Source organism: Thunnus maccoyii, chromosome 6 (assembly GCF_910596095.1).
Source record: "Thunnus maccoyii chromosome 6, fThuMac1.1, whole genome shotgun sequence".
Lineage (NCBI taxonomy): Eukaryota > Metazoa > Chordata > Actinopteri > Scombriformes > Scombridae > Thunnus > Thunnus maccoyii.
The window spans coordinates 29,133,939-29,152,959 of record NC_056538.1 but is presented as its reverse complement, the minus strand read 5'-3'; the positions used below and the strand labels follow the sequence as shown (position 1 = coordinate 29,152,959).

Below are 19,021 nucleotides of genomic sequence, written 5' to 3'. Positions count from 1 at the left end.
TAAAGTACTTAAATGAGTAAGTCTTCATGGTATATCTTATATTTTTTACCTTTTATTGCAAACTCAAGGAGGCTACTATTATACTTTTACCTCTAAACATCAAATTGTTATGGTTTTTTTTGTGTGTGTTTGTTTTGAATACCTGTATGAACCTGCTCATTTTGATATTCAAGCAATATCTGATGTTGAATCAGATTAATTCAGTTTATCAACCTGACTTTCAGCGGGTAAACAGATGTTTTGGTTTTGTTTATTTGCCACTCTGGCAAATATCGGGATAAGTTGGGTTTGTTTTTTTATGCAAATAAACAAGCATACATTAAATCTCAACCTGTGGTTATTTTTTTAACAGAGAAGGGGAAGGGGAGCTATACACAAAGATAAAAAAGCCATTGTGTGCTCGGGTCAAATGCCCTTCATAATTACATTATGCAACTAACCAACATAGGGGCGAGTTATACTGGTCAGAAACGGCATTCCTTAGATTCCTTACATACAACAGTAGTACGACTATAACCTTTCACACTGTCACAGGGTCTGTTTTTTATGGTATTGTCCAATTTTATCATTTAAAGTTTAAAGATAAACCCTTATATTTCCTTGATGGTACGAAACTAACTGCTGTTTTTAAAGTAAAGAGTTACTGATGTCTTTAGCAACTACACTTAAGTAATTGATGCATTTCAGTTTCTTTTTTTTTAACTTGATGTTTTAATTGTTGATTTGCTGGTTACAACATCAAATAAAAGTGGAAAATCATCCAATTCAGTTTCATTTATCAATGGGTAACTGTGGCGTCATTTTATACTTACTGTAAGCATCTTTTTCTGACTGCAGGTCTGTGCGGAAAAATCTCCATCAACTTTGACAGGAACTTCTACAGAAACTCTGTTAATATATCAACTGTATCACTAAGAAGTCAGTCATTATAGTCAGTAATAGGTCATTATTAAGTTATTGCACAGCTGTGCATATGTTAACTGAATGAGTATCTTCCTTATTTCCAAATTAAATTTTAACCACTGAATTAAATTTAATTATCTGTGAGTGAAGACTAGAGACGTTACTCTCATTCAGTTACTTTTAGCTTTATAGAGCCGAACTGTATGCTCCAGTTTTACCTCTGGTGCTAAACTGCACTGCAACCATCCTTCATGTCCCTGAGGTGTTACTGTATCCTTACCTGATAATAAATCACTCTCATAATAAGGTGAGCTGTTGGTAATGACAGTGTGGCCTCTGGTGAGCTGCTATATTTAGACCTATAGCAGAGGTGACCAGTGAAGCATAGAGGGCGAGAGACAATGTTCCCTCAGAGAGAGAGAGAGAGAGAGAGAGAGAGAGAGAGAGAGAGAGAGAGAGAGAGAGAGAGAGAGTTATGTCCTTTCTCTCCTCTCAAGAACATAAAGGGGTGTGTCAGCTCTTTTTCCTCCACACATGCTGTGAAACCTCCGGAGAACAGGTCGTAAATATAAGGTTCCCTCTGATGATGGTGGAAAGGACACACACACACACACACACACACACACGCACACACACCGTCAAAGATAAACACACAAGTACATACAGTACACTTCTTGTAAGTAGACACTTACATGCACTCATGGACACACATGTACAGATTATACAGTATGTCCTTCATGTTGTCCATTATCTTTACAGCCTATAGGAGTCCAGAACAGGATGAAGTGAGGAGGGTGACTTTGTGTTGGCAACATCCCAGACCAGCTCTCTCTGCTGGTCTGTAGAGTACACGGGTATCAGAGGATAGCTGCAGTGTTGCAGGAATTAGTTCTTGGTCAAAGGTTTGTGATTTGTGGCCGTGTCACCTCTGTGTCTGTGCACATGAACTACACATGAGTGTCTTCTGATCTGTCACCCCTTAGATAAAGGTATGTTTAAAGGGATAGTACGCATTTTTTGAAGTGGGGTTGAATGAGGTAGCTATCCATAGTCGGTGTATTACCTGCAGTAGATTCGGATTGGCACGCTCCCAGTTTGGAGAAGCAGACAGGAGTACCGGCACGGAAACTAAGCAATGTACTGCTGTGGACGGGGCCATCAGCAAAACGTACTTTAGCCATCTAAAAAAAGACCCACCTAAAAAAATCAATATCAGTTTAAGTGTTCACTATATTTAGACTATTTTCACGGCCTTGCCGTTATACAGCCCTTTCCTTTGGCACTACATTTTCTCAATTATAGAACTTCTGTATTCCTACGCATGCTGCGTACTGTATTACTCTGCAGATCAGCTGTTTGAGTTAGAAAGTGCTGCTGCTGCATAATACAGTGCACGGCAAGCACAGGAATATGGAAGTCCTATGGCAAAACAATTTATACCAAATGTATACCCATTTATTCTAAAATGCCGCACATAAAGGCTGGGTAAAAAAAAGAGTGAGACGTGACGAATCGTACAAATGGGGCACACTTCTGAACACTCTCTCCTCAAAGTCATTCAATGTGTTGCATTCATTCGTACACAGAAGTGATGAAAAACCCTGCCTACTTTCACACCTGTGAACTTCAGGCCAGTTGCTTCATAATGTAGCTGTGATTGTCGAATTGTTGGTTTTGGAAATTTACAAAAATTGTTGCATGCAAAAAAACAACAGTTTGGTTACAGTCGGATTTTCACCATCACTTTGAAAGTGAGTCCCTCTTTGTGAGCACAAGTTAGCACAGTAGGTCAAAGTTGGACAGGGATGTCGGTCTATAACTGTGATAGATGTTTACAACGGACTGTTTTGGTAATAATTTCACCATTTAGCTTTGTTTTCTCTTCTATGTTGTGTGATCATCTGATCAGTCGTGTTTCTTGACCTGTCTGAGTTCTTCTTAGTGACGTCACTGCATCATTTATTTCAGGGTTTACAGTCAAACAAAAAAACACAGATGGATGCAAAGTTTCATACATTATTTATTTCTCACTGACACTGTCGATGAAAGAATACACATTATGAAGCCTGGTACCTCCTTTCTCAAACTAACAGATGCCAAACAAAAGCAACGGCACACAGAGCAGCCTTTAGGACAACACTGACGGAGTGCCTTCACATCATTTCACCAAATACAGGAACGCTTTGATGCCAAAGCAACACTTAAGACACTCTCCAAAACATCTGTCATCCTGAAAACAAAATGGTTGACCAGTAGAGCTGCAACATGGAAACTTGCTATATATCTCCATGAAATCACGGGGTCGGACTCATCTGAGCCGTAATACTGCACACAAGGAAAGTCAGTATGTCATTTAGTATATTTCTAAACATACAGAAGAACGTTCTATAATGTAAACAGACAAATTATTGTTGATAAAAGCACAGCAGAGAAAACTGACAGCTACAAAGGTGAATCAAAAAGTTGAGATCTGCTCCGACAGCTGTGCTTAGTTTGCATTGTTGTAAAGCCACACCTAAACTTTCCTTATGCACAGTATTTGATGCTTTGTTGTAGCTGCCGCAATCTGTTAGGATCCCAACTGTCATGAACACTACGAACGCTATGATTAGTCACTTTGTTTTGGACTTATTCTAAAAACAAGCTGCCGACTAGGAAAAGCAAGACTGACTGACTTGTGTCACTGTAATATCACCTCATGCACAGGATATGAACATATTTCAAGATTTCTTCTATTTTTGCAGATATCACGTACGACTCTGACTTTGACTTTATGACTTCAGAAAGTAGTCAACGTGTGACATAATATGGCAGCTATCCAGTGTTGGCGGTTTCAAATGATCAGTTATATTTACATTAAGAACAAGCAGCTTAACGTACATAAACAGAGACATGCCTGCAGTAAATTTCTAATGGCTGATTTTAAAATATATCTATAAAGGCAATTGCTGCTGGACTTGGATTTACACTTTTGACATTAGAGAGAAGTATTTCTAAATTTGTTTCCCTAATGTAACTAACAATGTTAGCAGCTAGCACTGGTGCTTGAATCAATGGCAAATGTATAAAATCTTGCTGCTTTAGGGAACACAGAGGTTAGATCTTAATGCAGTGTGACAAGTGTATGGTGAGGAAATATAACTGAAAATAAAAATGGCAATGTACTTTATGTCATTTAAGAATTTTGGGAAAGATTAAGTATAACGGCATCTGTCTGATAGAGGGATGTAAACAGTATCAGGTCAACTATGGGTAGCCTTTACCAAAGCCCAAGCATGTAGTTTGGATTTGTGGAAGTTAAGAGTTGGTTACCAACACAGTTTCAGTAAAGACTGTCTTTTATACCTCACACATGTATATTATGTCACCATACTTAAACGATTACTTCCAACTACTGCATGCATTCACCTTTTGCAAAATAATAATTTTATCTGTTTTGCTGTATTATGATACTGTTTTTCCACTCCACTGTACTCTCAATGTAATGCAGCTGAAATAACTGATATATGTGGGCTTTGGTTTTGGATTTTCATCTCAGTGGAGAGTTCTGATTATTTTGCTGTGTGTGGTAAAGATGAAAGACAAAGAAAAATAACATGGCTCACATTACATAAGAAAGACACTTCTGCTCTAAGCCTTCTTGCTATCACTGTTTTTGAGCTGAGGTACTTCATAAGGCTTCATTATTTCCTTCAAAAAAAACTAATGAAAGACATTTCCAACAAGCGTTACAAATGTTTTGACCAGTAATCTACAATGTTTTCTTTTATCACCCTTCTGTTCTTCTCTCATATTCCACAGTGGTGCAGTTGGGTGTCAAACCCCAGTCTCCTAGAGCAGCCCTTAACCAGCTGGGTCTCCATACAGTCTTAATGCAAAAATGCTTATAACAATACTCAGCCACTCACAGAAAGTGGTCTGTTTAAATAATTTCACTTAAATATTCAAGAATGTCTTGTTATGCATTGTTAATGACTCCTGGCACAGTGGGAAAATGTCCAAATATCCAAGTTGTCAAGTTATGTTTGAATCCTTGTCAGCTGGTCCATCGATCTGTTGGTCCACACTGAAATATCTCAACATCTACTGAATGGATTGGCATGAAATTTGTTAAAAACATTCACAGTCCACAGAGACTGAATCCCAATGACTTTGGTGATCACCTGACTTTCCGTACAGCATCACCAGTAAGTCAGAATTCCCTCAGGTCCAACACTTCACTTCATCGGATGACCGAATCCTTGTCAGCCTCGCTGCACTCTGGGATTAATATTAACATATCATGTTAGCATGCTGTGCAGAGGCTGACAAACTGCAGCTTCAAGTGATGAAAGTTGAATAAAATCAGAAACATAGAACCAAGCCTGACAAGTCTGAGTTGTCCTGAATTGGCCACCATACAGAGGATAAAACCTTTTGATTTGCAACATGACTTTATGTTTTTGCCCCATGAGTGATAAGGATCAAACAATAGCAAAATAGTTTCTCCATTTTTCATTCACCTAACATTTTTTTTCTGGTGTGTAGACATTATAACCTCACAAGGGCCACTAATGCGGCTACAGACTATATGTCCCGTTTATATCATCAATCTCAGTCCCGTTCTGACTGGGTACTGTGATGTGCCCTTTATTGGAAGCTTTTACCCCAACCATCTACAGCCACATGAATGCATCTGATTTCAGCCTGTCAGGCTGATAGAATCGGATCCTTGTAGTGTTGGGAGGCTCCTCCATCCACTGAGCTGATCAGTTTGGACCTGTTACTGTATGTACCAGGAAGGAGTCACTTCCTAACACTGAGGATTGTCATCTGTAGACACTCCTCCTTCAAAGCCACAAGTTCTGTTTTGTAACTGCTCGTTTTGCCTCCATCGGCATAAACACATGGCTGTTTCTTTGCTGACAGCGGCGTTTCCATGGTCACTGAGCCAGCGTTGAGTACGTCACCATGTGATGGTGAGGAAGAAGAGCCCCTGTGGCACGCTACAGACAATATTGCTGAGAGAGCTCGGCCAACATCATGCCTAGCCCCCTCATTGACGAAGCAGTACAAAATGGGATCAGCGACACAGTTGAGGCTGGTCAGCGCCAACGAGACATGGTACGCTGCAAACAAGCTCTCCTCTGATCCACAGTCACATGGTTTCCTTAGAAACATGATACTCCGCACCAGGAGGAGGATGTGGTATGGTCCAAAGCAGAGCAAAACAATCAGGATCAGACTCAATGCCAACCGCTGAATTTTGGCCTTTTCCTGGCGCTCCGTTGAGACGTTGCAGCGCACTGCTGCTAGGATCCCACGGTAGGCCACCAGCATTGCTGTCCAGGGAGCGAGGAAGCCCAGAAATGTCCTGTAGAGATTCATCCCTGCCACCCAGTCCTGCATGGGGTACTTTTCAAAGCAGAAAGTGTGGTTGAACCGATCCTTGAAGAGCTCATCGTGGAAGAGAGGAGCAGAATTGGCTATGATCTCGATGATCCAAACTATGGCGCTGACCAGGATGGCTGCAGGAAGTTCAGGAGAGGAGAAGAATGAAGAGGAGAGAGAAAAAAACATACTTTACATTAATTTCCATCCTTCTACCATGTGTGAATACTGTACTATATTTTCAGGAAATAGGGTGCTTTTGGAATTACTGATCTATAAATATTGATTGATATCACGCACCCACCCAAGTAACCATTTATGTCATCTAACAGCAGGCCTGTATACCATCTGTTCTGACAAAGATAAAATGATATTCCAGATCTTTATTATTAAGAGTTTCTATCCAAATGCCTTTTCATTTGGAAAAAAATAATAATTTCCTACATTTGATCATTTAATAGTTGTAGATGAGTCTGAGACCTCATTAATACAATGAATTTACAGTACATATCATTTTATTTACAGTAATAACTTTAGCAGACATCCTCAATTAAGTAGTTATTTATGAAAGTGTCTTTTGACATTAACTTATCTCTACACAAACTGAATTTCCTGTTAAGCCAGAGAAAGAAAGATATGAAGACACAAACAGGATGTGATACAGTATGTGTCATATATAAAAGCACTGACTGTTGCATTTTTAGTTAGTTTGTTCGTTACTTTTTCCCCCGATGAATGTTTTATTTTAGAATGATTCATCACAGGTGCAAAGACACATTCGCACCTCTTTAAAAACAAGCTTATCATATGTTTTGTATATTTTATGGAGCAACCTAATGCTGTGTACCATCATTTGTTTTTATGTGGATTTGTTTAAATATGGATCTTTTACTTCAGTCATCCTTGACCCTACGTACCTGTTTTAATTCGTCGAACCTTCGCGAAGCGCAGAGGATACGCCACGGCCAGATACCTGTCCAGCGATATACAGCAGAGGAAGGCGATGCTGACGTAGATATTAGTGTAGAAGATGAAGCCGAACAGCTTGCAGCTCTCCTGACCGTGGATCCAGTCGTCACGCTGCAGGAAGTAGTCGATCCAGAGAGGAAGAGTGGTGATATACAGGAGGTCCGCCACCGACAGGTTGATCAGGTAGATGCCGAGCTCGTTGCGTTGGCGTACCTGGAGATTCACAAAAGACAGATTTATCTTATTTTATCAAACAGTCAGTGAAAAGATATAGAGTCAAACTGAGGTTATGTTTCCCTTTAATGCAAACATTTAAAATGTGATGGACAATAAAATACCAATGAGGGGAGTATTTCCATCAGCTGCAAATAAATTGGCTTCGTCATTCATCAAATGCAAAGTTTTAGGAGAACTGATTAGGTCTGGTCAATATGTTCTCATTCTTCAGTGTCTGATACTGATGAACATTTGCTTAAAACAAAGAAGAGCCCTTGTTTTTGTAGCAATTTAAGGATTTGCAACCACAGCAGTGGCTTGTAAATGGAGCTATTTTGAAGTCAGCAGTTCAAAGTGTCCACTGTATAACTTCCATTAAAATCGTCTAATGTAATTTGTCAGCACTTTGACTGAAATCCAGCTACTATGGAGACAGCTCTGTATCCGTGCAGTAATGATTTTTTACAATATTAATACTTAGACAGAACTACCCGGTTAATAGACAGCACATCAAGTGTGTTCATGTTCTGGGTTCAGTTCAGGTGTTGCCATTAATTAAGCTGGTGGCTCTCAGAAATGCACTTAATTAACCAATCACTGAAAGCCAAACCATAATATGACACAGTGCACCTGTTCTCTGCTGGGTCGTGGTGCGTCTATGATGGCACAAACTGAATGTAGAACATTTAAAATGCTGCCCTGATGCTGATATGGTAACAAAACTATAAACTAATGTTGAAATGTCACTCACTTTTAATGATGTTTGTGCTTGAAAAAATATGAGTTAGAGAACTCACTTGAATGAAAAGTCAATAACAATCTCTTCTGCTGCTGCCAAAGCAAACTGACTGTCTGTGGGAAACACTGGAAACGTTCAGTGTTGTATGGGAAAATGTCCCCACTGCTCTGATGACTGTACAGCTTGTAGCAGGCTGTGTTGGACATGTTACTTGGAAAAGGTAATAAATGACTCTTATTTCATGGTGGAAATGCAATTCCTTACTACTGTAGTATTATCCTACTAATAATTACTTTGCAGTTGCCATTAAGTGTTAACTGTAGTGACTGCATGCAGCACTTTACAGAGTGAAGAGGTTTCACACACATAGTTATTTAAAAATTATGAATCACTTTGCTTGCATATTGTTCAATACAAAGAGTAATTGACTATATAGCAGATGCATCACCATTTATAAAATCATTGTGCTGCTTGTGAAGGTCTTGACTTCAGGTTTCTAAACCACGACATACATTGCTCTGGGGAGCAAACGTGACTGATTTGCAGTTTCTGCTGCAGAGATGACAGATTAAGCAGGACATTTAGGACAGTGTGGTATCTCAATGCTTCACTGTGGGTTGACATATGACTTGAAGATATGTGCAGGTATTTTACGTGCATTATACACCACTGGTGCGTGTTTCCGTTCAGTTAGTCCAGTCAGTCTGTCGCTTGTTTGAACTTTTTTGTTGTTTTCAGTACCAAAGAAGGCCTGCACTGTTTATAAGGTTATTCTCAGCAACCATATGTCTGAATTTAAATAAGCATTGAATCTGCTTACTGAACTCGCACTATGTCACGTCCCATGTTGAATCTGAATTTTGGTTTAGCTTTTTAACATTGTAAAAATCATAAATAACCAGACAGCTGAAGCTAGAAAGATTGATACTCAAACAACTGATATGAAACTTTTGCCAGATTTATTATTTATATGCTATTTCTTAGAATAACTAACAAATAACAAATAAAAAATGAGAGATTTATTAGGAGATTCATTCTAAGCTTCACAAATCCAGCTATTTTACCACCATTTACTGAAACCTGCTATCAGATCTCCAACCCAAATTATAGCCCCTCAGTGGGGTCCTCACCCCTAAGATGGAAACCAACATTTTAGAGTCACACATTAATGGCCAATGCTAATGAAAGGGGGAGTGTGTGTATGTACCGTATATGTGTGTGTGTGTCCTCACCTGCATGTAGGCAGCCCACAGGGCCATGCAGTTAGTGGGAAGCCCCAGAACAATGACTATGATGTAGAGCGTGGGCTGGAAGAATTGGTCCACCTTACTGTCCACATCACAGAATGAGATGTTGCACATTGTCCTGTGTAAAACACTGAGTGTGTGTGTTTGTGTGTGTGTGTGTGTGCAGGTATGTGATGTGTGTTAAGCTACTCTCAGCTCTGCGTGTCCCTCTGTAGTTTCACTATATTCCAGCTCCAGCAGTTTGACAGTGACATGCTGACTCCAGCATCCTCCTCGGCTACTACACGGCTGTCCGACATGTCATTTCTGGGGCATTTCATGGTTCCTTTTTCTTAAAACACTGTCCTTCTTGCCCGGGGGCCTCGATGTGTCATAATCCTCTCTCGAGCTTCAAAGCAAACCCCCACGTCCCTCAGTATGGAGGAGTAGAGGAGAAGAAAGGAAGGAGCGAGGGATAAAATGTGGTGAAATGAAAGCTGCCTTATCGACGCTGCGCCAGGCCTCCTGCGCCTGGACAGGACCTCATCAATCTTTTAGAGATTAGAGGTCTGTCAGGTCTACTGTGAGAGGGAGAGACTGAACAACTGTGTGTGTGTGTGTGTGTGCGTGGGTGTGTCTCAAGGTCTTGATGACACACAAAACTCCTCAGGGATGCTCCCACTAAAACACAGGGATGACTTTACTGAGCTTCAGCACTCTGACACCGACAGGCTGTCCAGTTACTGACTCTTGAACATCTGCAAGAGAGAGAGAGAGAAAGAGATAGAGAGAGAGAGAGAGATGTTCAGGGTCATTTCCTGTATTTATTTGGTATGCTCTACATTGAGTTTATACACTTCTAATGCACGACAGTTTCATGTCGAACTGCAGATTTTAGGCATTTGGTTTGGTTATTTGAAATGAACCCGGGAAAACAAACCGCTCAAAACTGCCCGGAATGAGCACGCCCTCAATACATACAGTCAAACCCGTTTCTTCTACTATATTGAATTCTGTGGCCTGAACTTTCAGAGAAAAGTGTGAAGGAAGTGGGCTGACGTAGAAGTGGAATAAAGAGGCAAAGAGAGGAAGCACAGTCAAGCAACGGGTGGGTTTATCTGGGTGACATTTGTAGAGAGACTTTCAAACAACTCTTATGATAACACAAAATATGTTGACACACAGTCCAGGGACAAAAAGACCTTGAATGGAGCGCAAACAGAGAGTCCAGGACATATGATAAGCAGTATGTAAGCCGTCATATAAACATGACCTGAATGTGCATACGGTATATCAGAGAGAGAGAGAGAGAGAGATAGATAGAGAGCAGGATGTGAGCACAGTTTCTTTTTTGCTCTTCGACTTCTCACTTTCCACGCTGAGCTCTGCTTCTGTTTATACATCTTGGACTGCCTTGACATTTTTGCATATGGCTTATATGAGTTCACATGTGCTTTCAATCACTTCACTTACTGTAAATATGTTCCTAAGTCCTGCGAACAGTCTGCTTCCAGAGTTTATGTATATTTCTGCTTAATTTCATTCCTCTTAGATCAATAGTTTCGGGAATAAGTGTGAATAGCCACCTGGATGTTGCAGCTTTTACACATTTCAGTGAAATGTTTATGATGGAAATGCTTGAATTTGATTAAAAAAGAAAATAAAATCATATCAACATTAACAAATGTAAGTGCTATAGGGACTTAGTATTAGTTGGCTGATGGCCACCATGGTTGAAAATAAGAAAGGAAGGTCACCAAATAAAATCTAATTTAACTTTATTATCCAACGTAGGAAATTATTTAGGTCTAGAAATGCAAAGGCTCAAATGTAAATACATCCCACAAACATAATAAACCACAAACGTAATACAAATCTGCAGCTTTTAACGTAATTATTCCACTAATGTAATAAGTTTCCCACAAACGTAATATGTCATTTCCCACAAACGTAATAACCGTTAACAGGGATTTGTTACGTTTGCAGGAAGGTGAAAATCTTCAGCTTTGAAAATTGTAATAATTTCTCCACAAATGTAATAAACCACTAATATAATAAAAATCTGCAGCTTATACAAGTTGCTAATTGTAAATGTCTTCAACAGCCAATGACATTTTCTTCCTACAGGAAGATTTATACCAGGTTTTATTACAAAACCAATTGTAAAAAATCTCAGGAGAGGCAAAAAAAATTGAACTATCCACAAGTAAAGAATATAAAGTACTGATTGTCAGTAACAGCTGGATATTATTTATCCTCATTAAAGGGATACTCCACCCAGAACATGATTCTAACCTCATTTTCATTCCTGTTTGGTGCCAGTAAATTTCATTTTTTAAAATTATTTTTTTCTTTATAAAGATAGGTGTAACTTTTACATCCTAACATGGAGAAATAGGCACCAGTATTCCATTAGTGATGACAGACGGTCCATTTTGTGTAACGGGAAATTTGTGGTAAAGAAGTCTGCTCTCCCAGAACTTGTCAAGAGAGGATTTGATGCCACTAAAGGTTCTAATGCACAAAAAGTAAACACCAGACTGAGAGAGAGGCACTCTGGGATGAGTGAGAGCTGTTCAACAAGCGCTGGATTTATCCAGACAGTGCCAGTTGCTGAGAGCAAAATTTCCAAACAGGCCACCTTTGAAGCCAGTTGCAGCTTCAACAGGTTCAGGAAAGACACCAAATAGACCTACTTGACATGACGGGATGGAAAGTTACAGAGCGATTTACAAAGCCTTTAATTTTCAGTTACTACAATTTTGAAAGCTTAAGATTTTCACTTTCCCACAAACATAACAGTTGTTATGTAATAGTTATTATGTTAGTGGGATTATTACATTAAAAGCTGCAGACGTGTATTACGTTTGTGGTTTATTATATTTGTGGGATTTTGTTATGTTTGTGGGTCTAACAAGCTATAAACAATAAAACAAGGAGAGAGATGCCACAGTTCCAGACACACTGTTTAACTGACAGGTGATCATTGGGAAGTGGACAGTTAGATCAAGCGTCATTAAAAAGAAAATAAAGCACTTTACTATGACCATTTTAATATGCTACAAAAACCCCAAGAGGCTGTGATGTTCATCATATTAAACAATAAACACTACATCATGGAATCAGGATTCCTCCTCTGAGGGGCATGAATGTGCAAACGCCATGAAAATCAGCCTATTAATATTTATCTTCATGTCAGTCTGGCCAGTAGTTATTTTGTGCACAAAGTTAATAATCTGATAATTTGACTTGAGGATGGTGCTAAAGAAAAGTTCATGCAGTGTCCAAAATGGAGTTCATCCTTATGGGAGCATGAACGTGCTCTATGAATTTAATGGCAACATTTTACCTTCGTACGAAATGAAATTGTCCTGATGGTTGTAGTTGAGGCAGGGTCAAGCAGGTAACCAAAAACATTAAAAACCATCCGTTGAGGACCATGAATATACAGACAAAATTTTAGGGAAATCTGCTCCATAGGTGTCGAGACTGGCTGTTAAAATCATAAAAAAAACATAAAAACAGAGATAATAATGTCCAGATTGGATTATGTAATACTTTTGTCTTCGGAGATGGTCACTGTGTCAGACATACGTTGAACAGCCGACCAATTATTGCATTCAATTCTGCCAACATGTATGACATACAAGTAGAGGAACTTCATGATTCCCATCATTTTCTGTATATAAATATGGACGACGTGTCTCCACTTCCTGCCGTCGTGCAAAACTGAAGCCAAAATATCTCGTTTCTGGGAGCTACCATCTTGCTTGTGTGACATCATTTGGAGCCAGAGACCCGCGGGACACGCCCCCTCAGTCATCCACCTGCGACCGCCTGACGGACGTTTGAGAGCGGTTGTCACAGCTGTCAATCATGACGTCACACCCCCTTTTTATATCGTCAAATAACTAACTAAAAACAAACGTATCAGAGAAACGAGCACTTGCACAAACATCAGCGTGATAAGAACTACCTAAAATGACAAACACCATCTTTGGGAAAAATTCATTTGACGTGTACTTTGATTTTCTTAGTTTTACTCATGTCTCATCCGCTAACACGGAGGGGGCGGGACTCTTGACTTCTACTGCAGCCAGCTACCGAGGGGGCAATCCAGATGTTTTGGCTTCACTTTTTGGGAGCTGTCATGACATCCATATTTGTATACAGTCAGTGGTTCCCACTGACAGCAACAACAAGGAATGTTTATGTTATAATGTAATTTGTTAATTTTGTATAATGTCCCTTGACCCATTGATGACAGCGCGCGTGATGAATGTATTACAGATCCTACGTTGATTGTCTTCCCCTCTGACACACTACATTTCATTCCCGGCACCGGACATATGGGGTGGAGCCATTATCGGGAACAGAATGGAACAGTGACAGAGCTGACCTGGTCAAATACGCAAGCTTGTAAGCAAACACACACACACACACACACACACACATACACATACACACACGTGACGGCTAGGTGAGGTTATTTCTATGGTGACCTTGTAAATAACTCTTTGTTGGGGGAAACACCCACGTTGATACGCTGCACCACAACTGGGTCACAACTCTGCTAATCTGTTATCACACACCAACACAAAGTGGAGATTTGACTGTTCGAGGTTTATTTAGCCTTTACCAAAAATGTCTCACTTGGAGGTTGAAGTTCCTGTATCAACTTACAATTTCCCTAAAAAGACTTGTTTGGCTTGTTAGCATCCACATGTTATGCCTGTGTCCTTGGTTTCACTGGGAGCGATGTCAAGTTGGAGGTTAAGTGTCTTGTTTTTCTTTCAAATCTCCTAAAATGCATTGTTAGAATAACACATCAAAACAAGCGAACAGTGGCTCAACTGGCTTAGTCAAGACCAAGACTAAAAAGGCTATTTGTTTTTACCCTTTAAGAGAAGGAGCTAGGAGTTAAACTATTGTCTTGCTTCAGGGAATTTCATCTGCTATGAAGCTGCATGTGGCGTAATATGGAAGTTCAGAGTTGCAAATATAGACATGGCATCATTTAATCCGACTGATATGTCATTTATCACCAAATTAAATAAAGAAATCTAATTTTCAGCTTGAAAGTACATTAAAATTAAAATTCCACTGACACACAATTTTCAGTGCGGTCCCGCCGCATTAATAATGAAACTGAATGTTAAGGTAGCCCCCTTGATGATTTGAAAATTAAAAGTCCATTCAGTCCACTTCACTGTAGAAAAATACCATTGCAAATAAAAGTCCTGCATTTGATTTTGCAATTAAATCAAAAGTACTTATGACAGAATAAAGGATGGAGAAAATGAAAGAAACAAAGATAAAGAGATAAGGCAAGATGGAAAGAAGGAGGCAGGTAAGAATGAAACACTTGTTGAGTCGTACTAGTTGAGCTAACTCTGTGAAACTCTTGAAGTGATGGAGATACAACATCAGTAACTCTTATGAAGGGTTGGGGTTTGATAACAAATCAGTGAATCCAAATCCAATATTGAATCTTATCAAATCTGAATCCTTATCCAATCAAATTAGGTTCCGCTTTCAAGTTTTAAATAACTAGAACTTAATGATCTGTAAACACATTGTGTATTATTCACAACCAGCAGATACAACTTGAAAATGATATGACTGACTTTTACACACACACCTGTGGCTGAGTACAGACACCAGCTTGCAGAGAGCAATTAACCAGAAAAACAACTCAAAGCTGCATTTTAGCCGTTACAGAATGACTGTTAATTATCTACAGCTGATATAATCTGCTGCTGGTGAAGTAATGGTCTAAGCCAGCTACTTAAAATTTTTTCATGAGAGATTTGTTAGCATCGTAGCTCAGTGAATTTATTGTATTTTGCTAAGCAGAAAGCGCAGCCCTCCTCTTAAATGTACTTAAGAACAGTATTTGAGTTAATGTGTTTAGTGACTTTCCTCCTCTGACACGTAGATGAAGTACAACATCAAACACACGTCAGACACTAATCCCAGTGTACAAAACAAAATTCAGTATCTCTCCCAACTTCACCCAGCAGTCATGGGTGAAGTTCACTATCAAAGAGTTGAGATCTGTCACCACTGAGCGACAGAGCGACCTCACTTCCTCATTAGATAAAACAGCAGAGTGACATGCCGGTGACAAAACGGCTGCCACTCGACCTTATCAATTAAATTCTACTGTCGGCGTGTGTCAAAGGGCACGGTGTGATTCTGGCCTTGTGCATTCACACACATAGAAGCTGGCAACTATAACTACACTACACATCCAGCAGCTGCAGTAGAGGACTTTGGTGTGTGATGTCTTGCTCAAGGGCACGTTGTCAGTGAACCTGGGCAATAACACAGAGTGATCTGTGCTATCTCTATCAACCCTGCCACCAGAAATGTAGTTTGTTTTGTCATTTACAGATGTTTATCAGGCAGAGTCACTCTCTGTTGGCGTTGTGGTTGGCGTGCTTGTCTTCCAGGGAGGTTGGTTATGCTATCAGATCAGTTAGCAGCAGCTGACAGGTTCCTCAGCAGGGCAAACATTAAGCCTGTTTCTGACATGTAGGCTGTTTAACAATAAGGAGGCTCCATTACAATCACACAAGACTGTTACCCACTGTTACACACACCTACAGAGTGTTGTCATTGTGCAGACTTGCACAGCTTTGCCCTTTTTAACTAAATAAATAACTCTATTATAACTGCCTAGAGGTTAAGACACCGATCAACCTCTTAAATAAAAGCTGTTGTTTTACCTATTAATGCTAGGAAGCCTGTCGAGCTCCCATTTAATATGAAATGATGACATCAGTGACTAGTGCCTTTGCCTATGTATGATTAAGAGTGCTTAGTGCAGATTGTTGAGTAACATTATAGATTATGGCGCAAATTGTGTAAATTTTTTGTAATCGTGTGACTTGACTCATTGTTATACTGAACGCATGGCTCATCATCACACCCTGCACACAAAAATCCACACTGCAGGATTTTGTGACACCTCATGCTTCAGTCAACTCGAACTTCTACTACTATATATCAGTCCTTCCATACCAGTGACGAGAACAGTGGCGAAGTTTCTGGTAATAGTGTCATCAGTAACTCAACATTTCCATAGCGCCACTGTGTGTCTGATTTAAGTAGCCCAAATTTGGAATATTTTACTGTTTAATTGGATAATTAGTGGATTAGATGAAGCTCCACCACACTATGTGTCTAGTTTTTTCAGTTCATCACTGTGGGCAGAGGATGATACATGAAGGTCGAGACGAATGAGGAAGTTCATTTAAAGGGGGATGTCAGCAATTTAAAAAAATTAGTCAGTAGGCTACTGCTCTGACTAATTTCCATTTCAGTTGACAGTTCTCCTTACATGGTTTTCTGCTCTTGAAAGTATAGTAGTAATCATCTTTAGATGATCTGGCATTTCCTCTTTCTTTCTTTCTTTCTTTCTTTCTTTCTTTCTTTCTTTCCGTCAGTCTCACCGTGCAGCTTCACATTTAAGTATTAAAGAGCTTATTTGCCAAGAAGTTCTATTTCTATGGAAAAAAATGTGAAAATGGTTTGTACATAAAGTACAGTGTTGCAGGCACACACTGTAACTGAAGCTTTGAGGCCACAGTTCACAGCTGGAGAGAGGTTCAAGAGGTTTATTAGGAATTAGGAGTGTGTGTGTGTGTGTGTGTGTGTGCGTGTGTGCTCGTGTGCATGTGTGTGTGTGTGTGTGTGTGTGTGTGTGTGTGTGTGTGTGTGTACAATAGAGGCCTATATCAACCTGTTCTGTGCCGTCCGGTGTAACACAGCAGCGTCTGATCTGCTGCCAGAGGAGGTCAAGGCAGCTATGCAGACACACACATACACACACACACACACATACACACACACACACACACACTTTTTTCTCTCTTACATACCAAAAACACAGCTGTTCTCTCTCATAGCCAAACACACATATACACTCTTTAAACATAGTGTGTTGTCGCACACATTTCCAACTACACAAATACAAATACACACAAACACACACACAAACACACACTCAACATGGTACCAACCAATGTGTCTCTCCTTGTCCTTTACTAGAAATGCTTTCTCTTCCCTCCAACATTCCTTCCATTGCTCAAACGTCTTGCTTTCATGTCTTGATCCAGGTAACTGAACTCTGAATAACAGACTAGAGCAACTAGGAACAATAAACAACACAATATGAGATATGACATGCAAGCCAACACTCGAAAGGTGTTTTTTTTATCTGTCAGAGCTGCATTTCCAGTCAAAGTTGAGCCGTTTATGTCCAATGAATTTCAAGTCAAAGTCGCTGAATTTGCAGTTTGATAAGGATAAGTCGATAAGTCATGAGAAGGTGTAACTAGTGAACACGATTACTTCAATGTCAAACTGTTATCTGTTTCAGTCAAATGAGTCTTGATTCAGGTGAAAATAATTCTCTGTTATACAATAATTATATGATATTTTATATGATGTACCTATGTGTGGAACTTAGCTGTCATGATAACAGGTGGTTGTACAGTATATGGAGGGGAGATCATATAATAAGTTATGCAATATATTGAGGTTTGTTACTGTCACTGGCTTTATTTTGTGTTAGAATGTCCCTTTAGTTGTTTTTTTTTCTGTAGACTAATAAGTGTTGGTGCAGAAACACTTGAGAATTTGGAGCCAGGAGAGAAGAGGACACAAACAAGAGCTTGACCTGTAGTTGACAAAAACGGAAACACCAGAGTCATTGATGAAATCATTTACCCTGTTAGGAAGACATAAACACAGACTGCATGTCTATGTGTGTCATAACAGATGGTCAAAACTATAAAAATAAGATCTTATTTGAAATAAACTGTAATTATTCTTTAAAACTTGGTGTCAGGGGTTAAACCTATAAATAGGTTAAAGTTAAGCTTATGGTTCGGGGGCTCGGGAATGCATAACGTCGAGAGAAGTATAGATGTACCAACCTGTTTGTCTATCTGTGTGTGTGTGTGTGTGTGTGTATGTGTGTCTGTGTGTGTATCCGTGTGTGTTTTCGTGCTCTAGCAGTGAGTGCATGGCTGTTTGCCAAACATTCCTGTTGACAGTCAAACAGTGGAAGCAGGAAGACAGTAATGCTACACTATCAAGCATGTCAACACACCTCTTACACTTCACGAAACAACTCGGTCATTTCCAGGACACACATGCACACACACGCGCACACCCGCACACACACACACACACACACACACACAGGTTTAATCCAGTAACCTCACTGCCCTCATTCAATCTCCGAACCTTAATGAAAATGATCCAAACAGTAGCAGGCAGTATTAAAGCAGCCAGTTATCTGCTTACAAGGCCTGTTTGGATTGTTAGGACACGTACAGTAGACACTGAAGTCACAAGAGAGCTTAAAGGAATGTTTCACTCATTAAAAGGCAGCACATCTGTTTTCCCATTACAAGTGCACCCATCATTACATAATGACCCTGAGCAGTTCAGCTCAGAAATATCTTTGATATTTGAAAGCTGGTAGCCAAATGATTGAGGTTATTTTTTTAAGCTTTGTGACCAAGGCTCATTAACGGTGTTAGTGACCCCCAGGGTATCATCACGCCTACACTTTATTTTCTTT

The 19,021-nt window shown here is 39.7% G+C and overlaps 1 protein-coding gene across 1 annotated transcript in view; it reads right to left on the bottom strand.

Moving 5' to 3' along the window:
* Positions 1 to 2,934: 2,934 nt before the first annotated feature.
* Positions 2,935 to 19,021, bottom strand: part of gpr4 (G protein-coupled receptor 4) — a 49,110-nt gene continuing 33,023 nt past the window's right edge. The window contains exons 2-4 of the mRNA XM_042413154.1: positions 9,430 to 10,181; positions 7,191 to 7,455; positions 2,935 to 6,410 (exon numbers count right to left, since the gene is read on the bottom strand). Coding sequence (XP_042269088.1) covers positions 5,689 to 6,410; positions 7,191 to 7,455; positions 9,430 to 9,558 — 1,116 coding nt within the window. The 5' untranslated portion in view covers positions 9,559 to 10,181 and the 3' untranslated portion in view covers positions 2,935 to 5,688. The remainder of the gene's footprint in view (positions 6,411 to 7,190; positions 7,456 to 9,429; positions 10,182 to 19,021) is intronic.